General features: G+C 48.4%; 1 protein-coding gene across 16 annotated transcripts in view; it reads right to left on the reverse strand.

The window, feature by feature from the left end:
* The window catches only part of shf (WNT inhibitory factor 1), a 506,799-nt gene that overhangs the window by 266,151 nt on the left and 219,703 nt on the right, over positions 1-20,945 (reverse strand). For 15 of the 16 annotated variants that reach the window (XR_010564459.1, XR_010564460.1, XM_070541351.1 and 12 more), the window contains exon 3: positions 16,253-16,358. The exons of the other annotated variant lie outside the window; for it this stretch is intronic. Coding sequence is in view for 13 of the 15 variants with exons in the window: in XM_070541351.1 (XP_070397452.1) it covers positions 16,253-16,358 (106 nt within the window). In the remaining 2 variants the exon portion in view is untranslated. The remainder of the gene's footprint in view (positions 1-16,252; positions 16,359-20,945) is intronic. 16 annotated transcript variants of the gene reach the window in all.

Raw genomic sequence — 20,945 nt, forward strand, 5'->3', positions numbered from 1 at the left:
ATGCACACTTGGTGATCACAATGTTTTTTCCCCTGGACTTGTATATCTATATGTATTTTCTCCCTTTCCGGCTTTAATGTTTGGTTTCATCAAGCACTAGTCTTTATCAGGTTTTATTGCTGTAATACTTTCCGGTAACCTTTATAGATCACTGCATCTTCACAATGAACCTTTTAATTAGAAGTTAGCGTACCCTGTTCTTACTGCTTCACGCTATACATTCTTGCTACATTGGCCAAATAAAAGATTTTATAAGGTACTCAGAAGCATCATCAGGGCCATTGAAGTGACTTGTTGCAGTATAAGAAAGATAATGAATAGCCTGGCGGCAAATGGCACGAGAGAACACATAGGACGAACAAGAAAACCGAGATGATCTAACAACCAAAGTTTAATGTACACACGGAGTAAATGCTCGCTGACAAGCAATAGACCGAACATACACAAAAAGGAGAAGCAAAAAGTCATGTGCGTTTCCTGACAGGAAATGCACCCATTTCTAACGGACGCCGTGCTGACAAGATTTTCCCAGCATTTTTAGATCTACAGCTTCCGTAATTTCTCTAGGCAGCCGATCTGTACAGAATGCTAGCTTCTTCCTCTACCATGCACGCTCAGATGTGGAGAGTGCGTTGTAGAGGAACAAGCTAGCGTTCTGTGGAGATCGGCTGCCTAGAGAAATTATGGATGCAGTAGATGTAGACACTGGGAGAATCTTGTCAGCATGGTCTCTGTTACACTTTCAGAGATGGATGCGTTTTCTGTTGGGATCTGTATGGACACAGATCAGTTTTTGCTTCTGCTTTTTGTGTGTCTTCGATTTATTGCTTGTCAAGCAGCATTTACTCAGCACGTTCAATAAACTTTCGTTTGTTCGTACGCCTTGGTCTCTAGCAGAAAGTTGTTCATTCTTTTTACAGTGAAGCTGTATATGCCTAGGCAAAACACTCATGGTCCAATCCCAAGAACCGTAGAGCCATTGTTTAGGGGGGTGGTGAGCCATTGCATTCGTCTTGCATGATGGATAGAGGAATTTCTTGTTGGGTAGACATAGAAATGCTTATGCATTTCAAACATACATTTATGTGCGTATTATTGCAGGGAAGGAAGGGAAACAGAGGGGACACAACGTTTTTATTCCCCCTCGCATAATACTCCAACGTTGCAGCCTGCGAGGTATATAAATAAATAAGTACATGAGCACGTCCCTCATTCATCTCCATACACCTCGCATCATTCCTTGCTCAACAAACGTCACTGTGTTGATGTCTCGCAGAGTGCATCTACATTAACTTCCGTTTGCGTTCCGGTATAGTTTGTGAACAGTGTAATGCATTAAGATTACATGACATTAAGGTTGTGACCTATCCAGTGCATAAGCAAACCTTGCGAAAAATGACATGTTGGATTGTTGAAAATAAGACTTTGTATATATCGCAGTTACTTTAACAGCATTTAATTGACCAGTTGACAAAAACTTCACTTCGCATAGACTCCAACACGTACGATTTCAACACGTACACTGAACCTGCAGTTCTTTTTTTCCTTATTAATGTGGTCGTAACTGCATGGCCACATTATAGATTTGAAAACCAAGTTAAATAAATTCGTTCGTTGCAATAAAACAATATGCGTAGATCACTGCGATTGCAACACCAGAACATGATACAAACATGCACACTATAGGTTGGAGACAAATGCTCAGGACCAACTCCAGAATGTTTGCATCCTGATACTTATGAAAGTGAACAGATTCATTCCATGGCTCTCAATGAGAGGGAGAAAAAAAAACGTAATTGTGTTGGTGGAACCAAGACGCATTGATAAGCTTAGAGATATAGTCATTGCTTAGCACTTTCGAAATGAATAATTACAGCTTAATTGCTATCGACATTGAAGCAGCCTTTCGACAGCAAGGACTCCGTTTTTCAGCTCTGAACATTGAATGGCAAGAAATGCAGTCAGGCGTAAAATTCTGCCAATATAATCTGTTTAGGAATACCAAATTGGAATAAACATTGAGACGCATTGGTACTCTCACTGGCTGAGCAATCTAGTTTGAAATGACTCCCATAAGCATGTCGTAACACTGTTGATCTAATACAGGTTAAATGCATGAGTAGCTTAAGAAATCTGGACGATTGCTGTAAATTACAGTGAAGAAAATATAATATTTAATAACATTAGGATTATAATAATAATAATATTTATTTTCGCAAAACAGGCTAACCGGGAGCGGCGTGCGAGGCTGAGCAGAAAGCTGAAAAATTCTACGGCGAGTGCGCCTGCCGTGGGCCTACGATCTTGCGCGACACACAGGACAACAAAGTGGACGAGAAGCGTGTCTATTAGAATGCTATGCACAACGTACAGGTATCTACAAAAGTGACGGTAACTGCTGAAAACATTTGATGCGTCGTCTTTTGCGACTTTGCAAATATTTAGAGAGGACTCCCATATATATATTCACAGCACAGCCACGGCGATGGACGAACCAGGCTAGCGGTAAAGTTGAATTTCACAACACAATTTTCATTCCAGGTCCAGTAATCACACGGACCATTTGCGGCTTCGTTCAGAGGCACACGCGGGCTTTCGGGTCGGTGCTTGTTGTTGCGTTTGGCGCCAGAATATGGCTAAGAGCAGGCACCGCATATGCGCAATGACGGGCAATATACACGCATCATTTCTCCTGAAGCTGACGCCGACCACGGGTAGCGCGAAGATCTTGTTGGGCTGACAAGAGGACTTCGTGGCAGCCGAATTCCGAATACTGCATACGCGGTGGGGGTAGCTATATGAACTTGTCGATATGTCATCTTGGAGACTGTTGTAGCGCAGGCAGAACAAAACGGTCATAGAAGGCAGATGAGACAACACATAGCGCTGAACTACCTGCGAACAGCTGTTTACGTGCGCCATGTCGCACTGAACAACAGAAACCACCGTCGCGCACTCCAAGACAAATCCTAACGAACGTTTTTAAATTAGTAAACGTGCATATTATTAGCTTCTAATCAAGAAAAGTCAATAATATAATAACGTAAACGTTTCATCCATTACAATAAAAGAATTATGCAGCATGTGCCACGAAACGTGGCAGTAAGCAACCCTGGGCGTCGCACCAGTCACATTGTTGAAATCGCAATCACGTGAAATGGAGCCTCTAAAAATCGCATTGCGACGCGTGCGACTGCACCGATTTTCGTCGTTCGAGTCGAAGCATGTGAAACAGCCTTAGCGCGCTACCGGAGGAAAGCCGCGGAAAAGTTCGTTCGAGCCCTGCGGATCAGTTTTTGAGGCGAGATTTTACTTCGTCAGTCGGTAACTGGTCTTAAAGGGACCCTGAAACGATTTTGGCGATTTTCTACAAACGTACTGAGTCGTTAGAGTAGGTTCTTCTGATCATTAATTGATGCATCTAAGTGCTCTGCGTAAAGCGTGTAATTTATTATAAGGTTTTAAAAATACACATCGCTGCCGATCGCAGCGCACTGCTCGGCGGAATTTTAAGCCGCCCCTACCCATATGATGCAAATAACCCATATTACGTCACATGGGCGAGCTATCTGATTGGCTGACCAGGGCGCGTGGTCGATAATTTTTCCAACTTTATGGTGAACAAATGATGCTCGTAATAGTTGGAATGTTAGTTACTTTGTTTTTGTAAAAAGAAAATAACTTAAAGAGAATACACAAGAATAGTTTTTTAGTACACTTCAGCACTTCCGGCACACAGCAAGTGTCGTCTGCTTGTGTTACAACGTACTCCATTTTGACGAGAGCTCCGCGGTCAGAGTCGGTCTCAGTCTTTTCGCGACCACTATGATTCGACTTTGTTGCCTTGTGGACTGCAAACCTAGCGACCTGCAAACCGCGAGTCCAGTATTAGGGCAAACGCAAGCGCAAGGGGACAGGGTCTGGCCGCTTGACTGTGCCGGGATGAGCCACGAGATGAGCAGAAGGGCAAATGTGAACGGTCTGCACGGTGCAGCCACCTGGTGGCACAGAGCTCAACCATACACAGTAGCAGCAACGAAGTGTATTCTTTGCTTCTGGTGTGTATTTTTCGCAGGGGTGTAATCATCAACACGTTGAGTTATAAATGTTTAAAATGCTTTACACTTGGTTAGAGCAATATTAGCGCTTTGTTTGACTGGTTAAGCGCTGCGCCAGCAAGTGTCTGGACCGTGTAGACCGATCAGGCTGCTCACGTACGTCTACGCTAAAGTTCCTTCATCAGCTTAAGTTTATGCCTCCAGTCATTTGCCGAAATGACCAGCTTGCCTGTTTTTAGCGGAGTACCGGACACGTTCGGCGCTACGACAGAATGCTCGCAACGCACGCTGCTTCGATAGCTCTCGGTCGACGGCCAAGCGGCTAGCGGAGAGGTCTCGCGCGGGAGGGGGCGTGCTCCTAAACAACCGGAAGTGAGCGATGTGACGTCGCATCGTGACGCTGAACCAGTGAAGGCGGAGCTTAGCGCCGCTCGCTCGGCGAGCGAGTTGAGGAGGAAAAGCATAGCTAGGGAGGAGGATAACTTCTAATCGCTTGCAGCTCCATTAATACGTAACGCTTCACTTAAATTGTGGTGCGAATGTTCTACTTAAGCTGTACCCTACGCGCCTACAAAATTTGTCCGAACCGTTTCAGGGGCCCTTTCATAATGTCGGGTTGGAAATGCAAAAAAAAATTGAGAAAATGACCATTATTTAAGACGTAAAGCGTCCGGACGTTGAGAGTTCATGTTTATGAAACACGACGCATGTACAAGGTGTACTCAAACACACGCGTGATTACATCCGTTTCAGGTTTTGACTGCGTGAAAATATGTGTACGTGGTTTCGTAAGTTCATTTACGTACCTGCCGGATACTTTTGTTCGGCCGGCGCGTGAGGTTCCAATTGTCTGGGGCCAGCAACAGGGCCGCTTCTGCCCCGCGCCTTTTACAGATGTGTGTAGCTCATGCACGGGTTGTGGCGGCCATGAGCAACGTTTTCACACGCAAACAGTATTGATAATTTGAATAACGTACAAGCACATGAAATCGTTTTTTATTTATTTAAATATCACACTGCAAGTGGTTGGAATTTGAAAGCAAGAACGAACTTGTTGGGACAACTACACAGATGTTCCGAAAATAATTATCCCCCCCCCCCCCTCGCCAGTAATACTTTTGTTGAAGTGCATATTTTATATCTGTATACTACGTGCGCCTGTTGTATTCTGTCGCGTTGTAACTTTTCGCAAGGAAGCAGTGTTGATGTAACCGGAACACTCAAGGCACACAAGACACAAAAATAATTTATTGCTGGCTTTTACGTGCAACACCACGATCTGATTATGGGCACACCGTAGTGAGAGACTCCGAATTAATTTCGCCCAGCTGAGGTTCCTTAACGTGCCGCCTGTGGGCGGGACGCTGGCGTCCTTGCATATCACCTCCATTGAAATGCGGCCGCCGCGCCCGCGATTTTATCCCGCGACATCCCGCCATCAATCCGCCTCCGCAACTTTCGTCGCACTGGGCCAACAATGGCGGTCGGAGTGCGCTGGAAAGAAAAAAAATATACAGAAGCCTGACGCCTGCTTCCACGTGACACAGATTGGCCAATGGGGGAGTGGAGGAGGTTGAGGCGACAAAAGGCGTGGAGGAGGAAACACCGGGGAGACCGACAGCGGCAGAGAACATCGAAGCATGGCGCTATAGACGAGGCAACCTAAAGTTTGCCCGCGCGGCACTAGCGCCGAATGCTCCCCTAGCGGACCGATGGAAGTTCCGAGGGTCGTCGCTGCGCTGGCGCGCGCCCGTGTTCTGTACGGCGGGAGCGCTCGTGCGCGTGGTTTTTGCGATGCCGAGTGCGACCTCATCAGCCAGGAAAGGTGGCACGCAATACTGATGTGTTGTCGACTGCCACAGCAGCCTCGAAAACACGAAAGGTCCTACGCCGCCCGTGAAGTTCTACAGATTTCCTGGGAAGTGGTACGAGAAGGACAGACGACAAGCATGGATAACTGCAGTGCGCGGCCGAGTCAAGTAAGTCTCATACTTTCGCATTCGCGTGTAATATCTTGAAAGCGGAATAGTCATATGCCTGTTTTTAGTGCACGGCCGTTTGTTTAGTCGTGTCGCGTTGATGAATTGTGGTGGCATCCGCCGTTTGTTAGCGGTAAATGCATGCGTGTTGCGCCGCTAAGCTCTACGACACGTGCTCGATTCCCAGCCACGGCGGCCGCATTTCGAAAGGGGCAAAATGCAAGAACACCATTGTTACCGTGTGCTTTGATTTTTGTGCACGTTAAAGAACCCCCAGAGGTTAAAATTATTCCTGAGACTCCCCATTACAGCGGGCCTCAGAATGATTTCGTGGTTTTGGCATGGTTTTGGCACTTAGAACCCCCAAATTTATTTGATTGCACTGTGCTTTCCCTCGCGATCGGCATGGACGAGCTCAAGAGAATAATTTCCCTTTTCCAAACGCTGCAACTTAAATTACTAGTTGTGCAGGTAACGAAAGGGGCCGCGCGCTACTTTTGTGTGGTAGCAGACCGTATTTAATGCAAGCCGCGGTCGTCGCGTGCGTCGGGAAGCGGCAGATCGGAAAGCAGCCGCTCGAGACGTGCGCGTTATGTTTGCTGTTTGCCCATGCTTTCTAAGTATCTAAGTGTGCAAGTATCATAACTTGTAGTGGTACCACTCTTGTAGAATAATATATGCACACAATCACAGGAACGTTACCTTTGCGAACATATTATTGGGAGTAATTTCATCCCCACAACAAATAGGCACACATACTGTTTCATTCATATGCGATGCAGATGGAAGCGGCGCCAAACAGACCAATGGCAATCACAACAGTCTTCTCAACAGCCAGGACCACCGGGACATGTGCTTTCATACTGCAGGGACGCAGCTCTTGAGCAGCGGTAAGACACGCGTGAAACAGACTCCAGAACATGTCTTTGTGAAGTGACGGAACCGTCAAGAAGCAGCCCAATGGATCTGCAGGCATCGAGTAGTATGACAACAGAAGTTGCTGCTGCCAGTGTGACTTATGTTGTAATTGAAATAAAAGTGGCTAAATTTCTGAACATGGTGCGTACCTCTAACTCGACGTCGTCTACGATCTTGTCGGACACCTGTGACACGCACTTGGCTTTCACTCTCACATCACCATCCACAATTTGTTCAACGCCGTACACGTTCGGAAGCAGACGCTCCCCTATCGTGAGGTTGCCGCCACGAAAAAGAGCTGTCGGCGTTGGCAACCTTCTTGAAACCACACGGCAATCTTTGCATCGCTGTTGCGCAAGCAGGCGATATGCCGCCGTCGAAAACGGAGCGCCGTGAGAACGAGCAGCGAAGAAAAGCGCGGACGGCACAACGTAAACGAAGCGGAGACTACGCCACGACGCGACCGCGCTGCTTGGCGTTTCCACATTGGGGCGCTGTCAGGAGAGGCGCAGCAGTGACTCTAAGGCGCAGTAGCGCCGCCTGGCCATGGTTTTCTCGTCTATTTTTGAAAAATTGAGGGGCTTTACGTGCAGCACGCGCTCCCGTGTTTACGCTAGGCGTTCTCACGACTGTACCTAGATGACGCTTATATGGACACGTTTTTCGAAACCGGTACATGTTCCGCAAATCCCAACTTTCACCATTTGTACTTGTTTGCTGCCGTGCACAATATGCGTTTCCTGCATCTCGTCTGCCCGTGATCTCCTGTGGCACCCCGCTATGCTTCACGAATTGTGTTTGGCACAACGTTTGACTTGTAATGCAGGTGTTATTATGGTTCCGCACGCTGCTACGTTCTAAGCACAGCTCGCGTAACATGGGTACACACTACGGGACTTTTAGAGCGAATGGGACAGTCCACTGTAGATCGACGGTAAACCCTTGATCGGTAGGTCTGCTATCATCCAACTCTATTTTCTAATTTGTTATAGCGCAGGCGAAACGACGCAAACATAGAAGATACATGCGACAACACGCAGCGCTGCGTGTTGTCTGATGTACCTTCTATGTCTATGTCGTCGTGCCTGGGCTACAACGATTTAAAATATGAAGTCCATATAGCTCATATTGACGCGAAATAAGTTTGCACGTGATGACACGGGATCCTTAAGGCGAGAACGACGAAGTTCGTGAATGCGCGCGCGCTCTCCGAGGACCAGCCATCGCTAAAGGCAGACGTTTTTTGCCAATGTGTCAGTGGTAAAATGCTTTAGTTGTAATAGCTAGGTGACATTTCTGGTGGACGTGCGGGATACGGTCAATGTTAATATCTCCGGAGCATAGCCAAGACCTAAGCGCGGCGAGTAGTTCAGCCGAGCTTACCCCTGTGCACGTACGTGCCAGCCAACGTCTTCAGGGACTCCAGCCACAGCACGGACAGCTACCCGAACGAACTAGAATGACGAACCAACCACCTCCTGCCACTCCTGCAGCATCGCACGTTGTCGTCAATCACATCCGGTTGCTGAATCTGTGCCACGGAAGTGCTTCAGAGGACACCGACGACTGGCTTGACCATTTTGACCGGGTTGCTAACCTCAACGACTGGAATCACGAGCGTAAGCTACGCTACGTGTACTTCGCGCTCGAGGATTCCGCGAAAACATGGTTTGAGAACCACAAGGCGACACTGACGTCATGGGAATTTCGTAGGCCGTTCCTCAATGCCTTCGCCAGGGGAGACAGGAAGTAGAGGGCGGAGTTAGCGTTGGAGGCAAGAATTCAAGGCCCGAATGAGCGAGTGACAGTGTACGTAGAAGACATGAATCGGCTTTTCAGACGTGCGGACCCTTCTATGACTGAAACAAAGAAGGTTCGCCATCTCATGCGCGCCGTCAATGAGGAAATCTTTGCTGGCCTCATTCGAAATCCGCCGACGACACTTGCAGAGTTCCATGACGAAGCCACTACTATGGAAAAGGCCCTTCAACAGCGGGCCAGGCAAAACAACTGCGACGCCATGATTTCAAGGGAGCTCTTTGCCGTTACCCTCGGTAACGACGTTGGCGTCTTGCGAGAACTCATCAGGGCTGTCGTCAAGGAGGAACTGCAGAAGATGCCGACGACCACTGCCCCTGTGGGACAACTTTCCATTGTGGAAATGGTGCGCGCCGAGGTCCGACAGGCCATCCATATTCCTGGACAGTACGAGGCACCACAGCAGGGACCGCGCGCCGAAATGAGTTACGCTGAAGCAGTACGCCGTCCGCCAGCCTCAAGTGCATGCAGCATGGTACACCTCACTCAACAAATGGACGTAAGCTTCAGGCCGCCTCGCAGCCCACCGCACACAAGCCCCTTTGTTTTCATTGTGGCGAAGCCGGACACATCTACAGAATGTGTCCTTATCATCATGTGGGGCGCCGTGGATTCTCGCCGAATGCACCTCGTCCACGACCTGGTGAACGGCCGCCGGAAATAGAGAGTTTCCTCGCGAATGGTCGCAATGTTGATCAGCGATGGCAGGAGCACCGTTCGTCGTCTCTTGCTCGTAACAGGTCACCATCACCAAGCCAAGCCTTTACTCGCGGCGCTCTGAGACGCCTAGCCCGGCGGGTCGGGAAAACTGAGTTCAGCAACCTCCGGAGGTGAGGCCGCTGACGACGACCATACGCAAGATCCTCCATTACGACGACAACAACGAAAACAGAACGACGCAGACGTACAGATGGAGTCAAACACCTTACGAGAGGTAGTAACGTCGAACGTTCCCCTCACCATAGACGACGAAGAAATAACGGCGGTAATTGACACTGGAGCGGACACCTCGGTGATGAGCATGGACCTTGCCTGCAAGCTGAAGAAAGTTTCTACCGAGTGTACTGGGTCGCAGATTCGCACTGCAGGAGGCCATCTGCTAACCCCGGTAGGAAGATGCACAGCGCGGGTGAGCATTCGTGGGTTTATGCACCTCGGAGATTTCGTTATCCTCCCAAGCTGTTCGAGGGACCTAATTCTGGAAATGGACTTTCTGCAGGCTAATGGAGCTGTGATTAACTTACAAAAGTCGCGGGTGACGTTTTCGACGGCGCAGGCCTTAGCAGGAAGCAGCACTGACGACACGTATGTCAACGTCTTGAGGATTGTTGACGAGAACATCACGGTGCCGCCAAGGAGCAGCGTTGTTACCCTCGTCACCTGCGACGCATTCGACGGCTATGAGGGTATTGCCGAAGCAAATATCCCGCTGCTGCTCGACAGACACATCTCCATCGCCCGGGGCCTTGTTGGAATACAGCATAAGTGCTCGCAAGTTTTGTTGACAAACTTCAGCAATGACTATCAGCACGTCCCTCAAGGTACAGCTGTGGCATTCCTGAACGACATTGCTGACTTCTCGGACATCGGAACGTTACAAGTGACTTAACCGGATGCAACAACTCACGCCAGCCTGAATACCCGCGTCCACATTATTGCTGACTTAGCAGATGTACAGAAGGATCAGCTGCTGGGCCTACTGACAGAATTCTCCTGCTGTTTTTCCACGGAACACAAAGTCCAGCGTACTCCCGTTACGCAACACCGGATCGTTACAGAGGAGTCGGCGCGGCCTGTTCGTCAGCATCCGCATCGCGTGTCACCTATTGAGCGGGAGGCGATGAAGCGTCAAGTTCAAGAAATGCTAAATGATGACGTCATCCAGCCGTCGAGAAGGCCGTGGGCATCGCCTGTCGTACTAGCAAAAAGAAAAAACAACACACTCCGCTTCTGCGTTGCCTACAGACGGCTTAACCGAGTCACCAAACGCGACGCTTATCCCCTGCCACGGATCGATGACGCTTTGGACCGTCTGCGTCATGCTCAGTTCTTTACTTCGTTAGACCTAAAGTGAGGCTACTGGCAAATCGAAGTGGACGAGCATGACCGTGAAAAAACCGCCTTCATGACTCCCGATGGGCTGTACGAATTTAAAGTGCTGCCTTTCGGTCTCTGTTCCGCTCCTGCTGCGTTCCAACGAATGATGGACACTATACTCATTGGAATAAAGTGGCAGACGTGTCTAGTGTACCTAGACGACGTTGGTGTGTTTTCCAGCACGTTCGATGAACATCTCGCCCGGCTACTTAGTGTCCTTACCGCAATATACGCAAGGCCAACCTCACCATCAAGCCTGAAAAATGTTACTTTGGCTTCCAGGAACTCAAGTTTCTAGGCCACGTGGTCAGCTCCCAAGGAGTACGACCAGACCAAGAAAACCTCGCTGCCGTTGCCGAGTTTCCTCGTCCTAAAAACAAAAAGGCTGTTCAGCGGTTCCTGGGCCTCTGCGCTTACTACCGTCATTTCGTTGAAGGCTTCTCAAGGATTGCAGAACCGTTCACGAGACTGACGCGACAAGATGTGCCCTTTGCGTGGACGGAAGACAAAGAGCATGCCTTCACCGAATTGCGTGAATGAACGCCTTCAATCTGCTCCAGTGCTGGCACATTTTGATGACACCGCGGCAACTCAAGATGTAATAGCTGGACCGACGCCAGCAACGTAGGACTCGGAGCCATTCTGGTTCAATGGCAAGATGGCGCAGAACGTGTAATTGCGTACGCGAGTCATAGTCGGACAAAAGCAGAAGCTAATTATTCAACGACCGAAAAAGAATGCTTAGCAGTCGTGTGGGCCATCAGCAAGTTCCGACCCTACTTATACGGCCGGTCATTTCGAGCGATCAGCGATCACCACTCGCTCTGCTGGCTTGCCAATCTACGAGACCCGTTAGGTCGCCTCGCTCGTTGGAGCCTCCGCCTCAGGAATACGACGTAACTGTTGTCTACAGATCCGGCCATAAGCATAGCGACGCTGACTGCTTGTCACATTTGCCTATTCCCTTGACATCCTCCGACTTGGAGCTAGATTTGCCGTTTCTTGGCGTCGTCGACGTGGTGCGGATGGCTGACTATCAACGTGCAGACTCTGAGCTGCTTCCAATGATCCGGTATCTCGAGGGAGCTGACGTTGTTGTCCCACGCCCACTTCACGAGGATCGACGTCGTACTGCTCCGAAACGATGTCCTGTACAAGAAAAATTTCGAGAACAGCCAGGAAACGTTCCTTCTCGTAGTTCCGACGGCACTGCGCGAGGAAGTTTTACAGGCGTGTCACGACGATGCCTGTGCCGGCCACATAGGCTTCGCGAGGACATTAGCGCGCATACGGCAAAAATACTATTGGCCACACCCATTTTCGTCGGTGCAGTGCTATGTGCGAACGTGCCGTGACTGTCAGAGGCGTAAAGTTCCACCCGTCAAGCCTACCGGTCTCCTTCAGCCTTTGAATCCGCCTCCGGCGCCGTTCCAGCAAGTGGGAATGGACCTTCTTGGGCCGTTCCCCACGTTATCCTCACAAAATAAGTAGATAATCGTGGCAACTGACTATTTAACTCGCTATGCGGAGAGGAAAGCTGTGCCGCGAGGAACTGCTGCTGAAGTCGCCAGCTTCTTCGTCCACAACATCGTGCTTCGCCACGGTGCACCCGCTGTACTCATTACTGACCGCGGTGCAGCGTTTACAGCGGAGTTATTGCGACAAGTCGTCACACTGACGCACACCGACCACCGAAAGACCACAGCCTATCATCCCAAAACTAAAGGCTTAACAGAGCGCCTAAACAGAACATTAGCCGACATGGTCTCCATGTACATTGATGTGGAACACAAAACATGGGATGAAATTTTGCCATACGTCACGTTTGTTTACAATACCGCTGTGCAGGAGACCACCGAGTTTACACCATTCGAGCTTGTTTACGGACGGCGCGTTACAACCCCCTTATACGCCATGCTCTCGGTAGACCACGGAACCACAAGGAATGACACCACTGAAGATTTCGTCGAGAAAGCCGAGGAAGCTCGCCAGCTTGCTCGGAATCGCATCCGCACCCAGCAGAATACCGACGCCTACCGTTACAACCGGACCCGACAGAATGTCCAGTACTTACCAGGCGACCGCTTGTGGGTGTGGATACCTATCCGACACCGTGGGCTCTCAGAGAAATTGTTGCGCCGCTATTTCGGCCCCTATGAAGTTGTACGCCGCCTCAGTCATGTGAACTACCAGGTGGTGCCTCAAAGCTCTGATCCTGGTTCGAACCGACGCCGTCCCCGTGCTGAAGTCGTCCACGTAGTACGAATGAAGCCGTACTACGCACGCGAGGGATAAGCAACCCTCGCAAGCCGCTTCAGCATTGTGTACATTCCTGTATGTTTTTTTTTCTGTGATTTCATGTTGGCACTCTTGCCCATAGTGGGCGCCCGCGGCCCTTGAAGCGACCGGGCCGGTCGCTTTTGAGAGGGGATCAATGACGCGAAATAAGTTTGCACGTGATGACACGCGACCCTTAAGGCGAGAACAATGAAGTTGCGGTTGCGCGCGCGCTCTGCGAGGACCAGCCATCGCTAAAGGCAGACGTTTTTTTTTTGTCAATCTGTCGGTGGTACTGTTTTAGTTGTAATAGCTGGGTGATAATATATAGCAATGGAACCTACATCGTGGAGCTCCATTTGCGCCCCTCAGCGGCGAAGTCGCTGAGGGGCGCTAATGGAGGGGAATGACAGCGCTCTTCGGAACACTGCTTGATCCCGCTTGACTTATTGTGCAGGTTCGTTTTCATAATTCGTATTCAAGATTTCGTAGTAGCTGCTACAATGTCGTCATGGTGCCCTACCTTCGGGCATGTATTGAGATAATAGCCGATTGTTGGTCTGCTCTGTTACTGATATTGTGCCGAGATGTGGAGAGTATTTCTGGTCCTAATAAGCTGAAGGAAGCCAAACCCACACTATCATCACGTGCCCAAGTCGATGAAGCAGATAAGCGACCACGGTTCAATCTCGCGAGCGATGCATGGACGAAAGCGGGGAGGCAGAGCGGGAGCCAGGGCTTCGAATACACCAACAAGTGCATACCAAGGTCCATCTAAACAGGCCGTGAAGCTTGGAACGAAAAGTGTGCCAGAACCCATCGCCAAAGATATCAGTTAGTAGCGCACGGTTGAAGCGAAACGCCGAAACCACGATGTTAGAACCATTGACAAACACTATGTCGTGCCACCTACCGCGATCAGCAAAACCCGTATACCGCGGGTTTCAAGCATGTTTTCAGGCATTTCAGATATACGAAATAGACTTAGACTGAGGCTACTGACATGACTTGCGCTGACTTTCTAGTTAGAGCCCCCCCCCCCCCTCCCCCCCCTCAAAAAAAATTGTCTAGCAAAAGGAATAAAAATGACGAGAAGGTTGCAACAGTTGCAAAGTTCACATACAGATTTTCATCAAGTAAAAAAAGGTCATAGTTTGCGTCCATTTGTTTCTTCCACATTGCAGTTATATTCGTTTTTGCGGGTTTCCGTTTGTGCTCCTGTAGATCACGAGCATGTATTCGCAACTGCTAAATCGCAAGTATTGCAAGTGCAGCGCCAATAGTAACGCCCATAGCTTTCCCTCGCGAAGTGTACAAACAATTTCTAACTGCTCGCAGACGCAGACGCTGTAGCTTAAAGGGACACTAAAGTGAAAAATGATTTCTTCTGCATCAGTAAATTACCGTTCTACAACCCAACTCTTACAACGATAAGACCATTCGTAAGCCAGAAAAAGCGCAAGAACGAAATACGGGTGGCGACGCCTACTTCAGTTCCCGCCCCTGGCGGCTGTGTCGTCTTAGATTTTGATGGCAGCTTCTAGGGCCTACTAACTAAATATAGCGGTACAGATTGACTACATTGTGTTCTAAAGGAACCGAATATTAAACATGGCAAGTTTTGGGAACCTTTATTCAGCCAACGCGGCTCAAATATGAAAGAATATTTGGGAATTCCTGACGTCACGCTGACGTACCGGCACTGGGGTTTCGGCGCAAAATTCAAATACTGATACTTGGATCATAATTTTCTCATCTAAAAATTAAACTATTTTTTTGAATGACTGCCTGCAAGGTTCTCGAACAATGCTTCATTAGTCTAAACTGAACTATTGTTTCGCTTTAGTGTCCCTTTAAAGGAGACGTCGCGAAGCGAATAGATCAGATTAGCTCAAAGCTGAGGCGCGTGGATGGTGCTTGTGTGTCTTATTATAAAGCGACGTATTTACCAGGCTCCCTTTCACGTCCACTTGAACTACTGTGCTTCAATATGGGGAAACACTGCATTAGTGAACTTGAATAAGCTAAAAATACTTCAGAAAAGAGCGATTAGGACAGTAGACGAGATACCATAGCTTGAACACACAGAGCAACTTCTTATTAAGCATAAAATTGTTATGGCGGACGACATATACAAATGCTTGTTGCTACAATCCTCTATTAGTGCAAATCGCGGGAAGCTTCACACATTTCTGAAACTTGCAAACCTCGAACATACTCAAAGTATTTACTTCCGTTGATATAAACCCCTTGGCTTACATCGTAGCTTGATGGATCGAGCTATTCGCCGCATCCGTAGATCGCGGCCCCAATCTATCACGATGAAGGCCCGAGACTGGACGGCAAGCGATCGCTAAGTGCAGACTACCATCATCGCTATCGCAAGGTCATCCTGCCAGCGTTCGTGCGTGCTAGCTCATCTTTTAAGCCCGTACAAGGTCTAGAACGGTGCGCGCCAGAGTTAATGAAATCTACGTAACTCGAAAGCGACAGAAGTACGCAGCACGCATTCTCTTTGCTTCCGGCTTTTGCGCACGTAGAATGCGAGCCGTTCATAAGCGTTCGACAAGACAGGAAACGGGTTCCGAAAAAAAAAATCAAACTGCTCGACGTACAGCGGCGTGTATCCAACAAAAATCTAAAACGCATCATAGAAGACAGGCCGAAAGATTTGTAGCAAAATATTCTCTGTTTGCAGGGAGCGTGAGGCTTACAAGTCCTAACGACGTATCCAAGTATATAATTTCTTTAACGACATGGCCGTGAGGCAAGCAAGAATAGCCTACAGCATCCAAAGACGAAGCGGCTCCCCACGACGAGAAATACCACGACCGAACGTTGTTCGTGTCGAGAAATTCTACAACTGTTACGCCCGCAACTCGGACCGCACAAAACTCGAACGGACAACACGTACTTGGCGCCAACGCGGCGGTGTGAGATCGTGCGCTCCCACGTGACCACAGTGGGCCTATAGTGACAGTGGGCCTATAGTGACCCGGCGGCTGCCTTAGGACGAGCGCAGACGAGGCGGCATTCTTCAAATCACGCGTGTTGTGCGATGAAGAAGGGAAGTGCCAGCTCATTTTTAATGCTTTGGCGTCTTACCTTTTGCCTTGCGCGGTACTTTTCCTTTCGTCTCAATAGATATCACAGGGTCCTTCAGAATCGACCCATCCAAGGACTCCAAGATGTCGAAGTCGTAGTAGTAGTGCTGCATGGCAGAAATAAAAGCGCACTGTTTAGCACCGCAAATGCACTCTCTCTTTATTCCGGCGGCGCTGTAGGTGTGAAGTTAATGTAAAGCACAAGTTTTCTGAGTACACTGCTATGACAGCACAAACGTGAATAAAATATGGTTTCTGGTTCATCTTCCGGGTGAACGATAATAGATCATAAACGCCGAACGACAGCACATTACACTTCTATAGACAGTTGACCTGAAACCATCATGAACAATGTAAGACTATGTAACGCTAGAAAAGAGGAATGAATGAATGAAACCACGCTTATTCCACAATAAAATGTGCTGAAGATCCAGGTCAATTGCCATGCCTGACGGATGCACGTACACCCTTGCAATTTTGTAGCGATAGCAATTCTGTGCATACTGCACGGTACTACACCGCCGTCGTCCTCATCGGCGTGCGCAGCGAGTGTCCGCGATCATCGATTCACATGTTTGCCTGTGCGCTTGTTAATTTCATTAGCGAACGAATGCTTACAGCAGTGAGTGTACCGGGAGGGCCGACATTCTAGTGGACGTTAGGAGAAAAAAAAACTGACACGCCGTCCAGGCCTTGCGAATGTTCAGAGCTGTTGCAAAAGCATTACACCAGCTGATGGGAGTACGAAAAGTTTCCTTACGTTAGAGTAATGGTAGTCGATAATCGCTGTGTGGTCACTGGGGTAGACCGTGATGGGTTCCGCGACAATTTTCGCTACATTCTTGGCGAACACCAAATCCAAACACGATCTGTACCCCGTAGTTGGTTGATTGGCGCCGTTGTTGCATGCGAGTCCAACGTTATCCTTGATGAACTCCCAAAGCACTACGTATCAATGCGTCTGATGATCCAGTAGGGTCCGAAATAGCGGTGTAAAAGCTTCTTTATGTCCTTGTCGGCGTTGTCATCATCATCACAGTAATAATAATAATAATAATAATAATAATAATAATAATAATAATAATAATAATAATAATAATCCCGGTTACGCCCACTGCAGGGCGAAGGCCTCTACCATACTTCTCCACTACCCCGGTCATGTACTAATTGTGGCCATGTTGTCCCTGCAAACATCACCTAACTCTCTGCCGCCCCCTGCTACGCTTCCCTTCCCTTAGAATCCAGTCCGTAACCATTCATGACCATCGGTTATCTTCCATCCTCATTACATATCCTGCCCATGCCCATTTCTTTTTCTTGATTTCAAATGAGATGTAATTAACTCGCCTTTGATCCCTCACCCAATCTGCTCTTTTTTTATCCCTTAACGTTACACCCATCATCGTTTTTTCCATAGATCGGTGCGTCGTCCTCAATTTCAGTTGAACCCTTTTCGACAGCCTCCGGATTTCTGCCCCGTACGTGAGTACTGGTAGAGACAGCTGCTATACACATTTCTCTTGAGGAATAATGACAACTTGATGTTCATAATCTGAGAATGCCTGCCAAACGCACCCAGCCCATTTTTATTCATCTGATTATTTCGGTCTCATGATCCGGATCCGCAGTCACTACCTGTCCTAACTAGATGTATTCCCTTACCACTTTTAGTGCCTCGCTACCTGTCGTAAACTGCTGTTCTCTCCCGAGATTGTTAAACATTACTCTAGCTTTCTGCAGATTAATTTTTTGACCCACTCTTCTCCTTTGCCTCTCCAGGTCAGGGAGCATGCATTGCAATTGCTCCCCTGAGTTACTAAGTCGGGCATTATCATCTAGCGAATCGCAAGTTACTATGGTATTCTCCATTAACTCTTATCCCCAATTCTTCCCAATCCAGGTCTCTGAATACCACCTGTAGTCACGCTGTGAATAGCATTGGAGAGATCGTATCTCCCTGCCTGACACCTTTCTTTATTGGGATTTTGTTGCTTGCTTTATGGAGGACTACGGTGGCTGTGGAGCCGCTATAGATATATTCCAGTATTTTTACATACGGCTCGTCTACACGCCGATTCCATATTGCCTCCATGAGTGCTGAGGTTTCCACTGAATCAAACGGTTTCTCGTAATCACTGAAAGCTAGTGACCGCAGGTTGGTTATATTCCGCACATTTTTCTGTATCACTTGATTGATAGTGTGAATATGGTTTATTGTTGAGTAACCTTTACGGAATCCTGCCTGGTCATTTGGTTGGCAGAAGTCTAAGGTGTTCCTGATTCTATTTGCGATTTCCTTAGTAAATACTTTGTAGGCAACGGACAGTAAGCTGATCGATCTATAATTTTTCAAGTCTTTGGCGCCCCTTTCTTATGGATTAGGATTATGTTAGCGGTCTTCCAAGATTCCGGTACCCTCGAAGTCATGAAGCGTTGCGCATACAGAGTGGCCAGTTTTTCTAGAACAACCTACCCGCCAACCTTCACCAAATCTGCTGTTACCTGACCCTCCCCAGCTGCCTTCCCCCTTTGCATAGCTTCCAAGGCTTTCTTTACTTCTTCCGGCGTTACTTGTGGGATTTCAAATTCCTCTAGAACAATTTCTCTCCCATTATCGTCGTGGGTCCCACTGGTACTGTAAGGTCTCTATAAAACTCTTCAGCCACTTGGACTATCTCAATCCATATTATTAATGATATTGCCGGCTTTGTTTCTCAACAGATACATCTGATTCTTGCCAATTCCTAGTTTCTTTTTCACTGCTTTTAGGCTTCCTCCGTTCCTGACAGCATGTTAAATTCTATACATAATTTACTTCCTTATGTCAGCTCTCTTACGCTTGTTGATTAACTTCGAAAGTTCTGCCATTTCAATTCTAGCTGTAGGGTTAGAGGCGTTCATACATTGGCGTTTCTTGATGAGATCTTTCATCTCCTCCGTAGCTTACTGGAATCCTGTCTAACGGAGTTACCGCCGACTTCTATTCCACACTCTTTAATGACGTCCATAAGATTATCGTTCATATCTTCAACACTAATGTCCTCATCCTGAGTTAAAGCCGAATACCTGTTCTGTAGCTTGATGCGGGATTCATCTATTTTCCCTCTTACCGCTAACTCATTGATCTGCCTCTTAGGTACCAGTTTCTTTCGTTCCCTCCTCAAGTCTAAGCTAATTCGAATTCTTACCATCCTATGGTAACTGCGGCGCACCTTGCCGAGCACGTTCACATATTGTATCTAGCCAGGGTTAGCGCAGAGTATAAAGCCTATTTCATTTCTAATCTCGCCATTCGGGCTCCTTCATGTCCACTTTCGGTTATCACGCATGCGGAAGAAGGTATTCATTATCCGCGTATTATTTTGTTCTGCAAATTCTACTAATAACTCTCCCCTGCTATTCCTAAAGCCTATGCCATATTACTCCACTAACTTGTCTCCAGCCTGCTTCTTGCCTACCCTGGCATTGAAGTCGCCCAGCAGTATAGTGTACTTTGTTTTGACTTTACCTATCGCCGATTCCACGTCTTCATAGAGGCTTTCGAATTCCTGGGCATCATGACTGGATGTACGGGCGTAGGCCTGTATCAGAAAAAGACCTGCCACCCTCTCGTTAATGCTGTAGAATTCCTGTATGTTACCAGCCCTATACTTATTAATCAGGAATCCGGCTCGTAGTTCTCGTCTCTCCGCTAAGCCCCGGTAGCACAGGACATGCCCACTTTTTAGCACTGTATATGCCTCTTTTGTCCTTCTTTCACTGAGCCCAATTATATCTCATTTACTGCTCTCCAATTCCTCCCATAGCACTGCTAGACTCGCCTCACTAGATAACGTTCTAGCGTTAAACGTTGCCAGGTTCACATTCCAATGGCGGCCTGTCCGGAACCAGGGATTCTCAGCACCCTCTGCTGTGTCGCAGGTCTGACCACCGCGGTGGTCAGTTGCTTCGTAGCTGCTGGGGACTGAGGGGCCGGGGTTTGATTGTTGTATTAATATACGAGGTTGTTGCCAAGTAGTGCACCCGGGTGGCCAATCCTGCTGTGGTGAGGTAACGCGATACCGGTTCTGGTCACCGGGATCAGGCCGCACTCCAGGCCTTATTGTGCAATTTTATCAACACGTGGATTTTTTTTTAACCGGTGGATAATGGCGCGGCACCGGGATTTGAACCACGGTGCTCTTGCACGCGAGGCGGATGCTCTGCCCCTACGCCACCGCTGCACTTTGCCGGCGTATCAGGGTCCAAACCCAAACACGCTCGCCGAGCTGGTACTCGAAGTAGTGTCTTCGAGGCTTGTAGTGTCGGCTGTCGTTCCTCCGCTGGTTCTTGATCCGCAAGCGGGCGAGCTGCCGGGCTTCTTCGGCACGCTGGAGATAAGCGGCGACGTGGACACTTTCTTCGTCGGTGACGTGTGGCAACATGGCGTAGAGAGTAGCCGTAGGGTTCCTGCCCTAAACTGGCTTCAACAGCGTGATCTGTGTCTTTCTTGAACTGCCGTGTTGTCAGTGAAGATTACGTACGGCAGGACCGCATCTCACGTCTTGTGTTCGGTGTCAACGTGCATGGCTAGAATGTCGGCGAGGTTCTTATTCAGGCGCTGCGTGTAAGACCATTCGTCTGCGAGTGGTAGGCCGTTGTCCTCCTGTCGCTTGTCTGGCTGTATTGTAGAATGGCTTGGGTGAGCTCTTCTG

The sequence above is a fragment of the Dermacentor albipictus genome, chromosome 6 (genome assembly GCF_038994185.2).
Source record: "Dermacentor albipictus isolate Rhodes 1998 colony chromosome 6, USDA_Dalb.pri_finalv2, whole genome shotgun sequence".
NCBI classification, from domain to species: Eukaryota; Metazoa; Arthropoda; class Arachnida; order Ixodida; family Ixodidae; genus Dermacentor; species Dermacentor albipictus.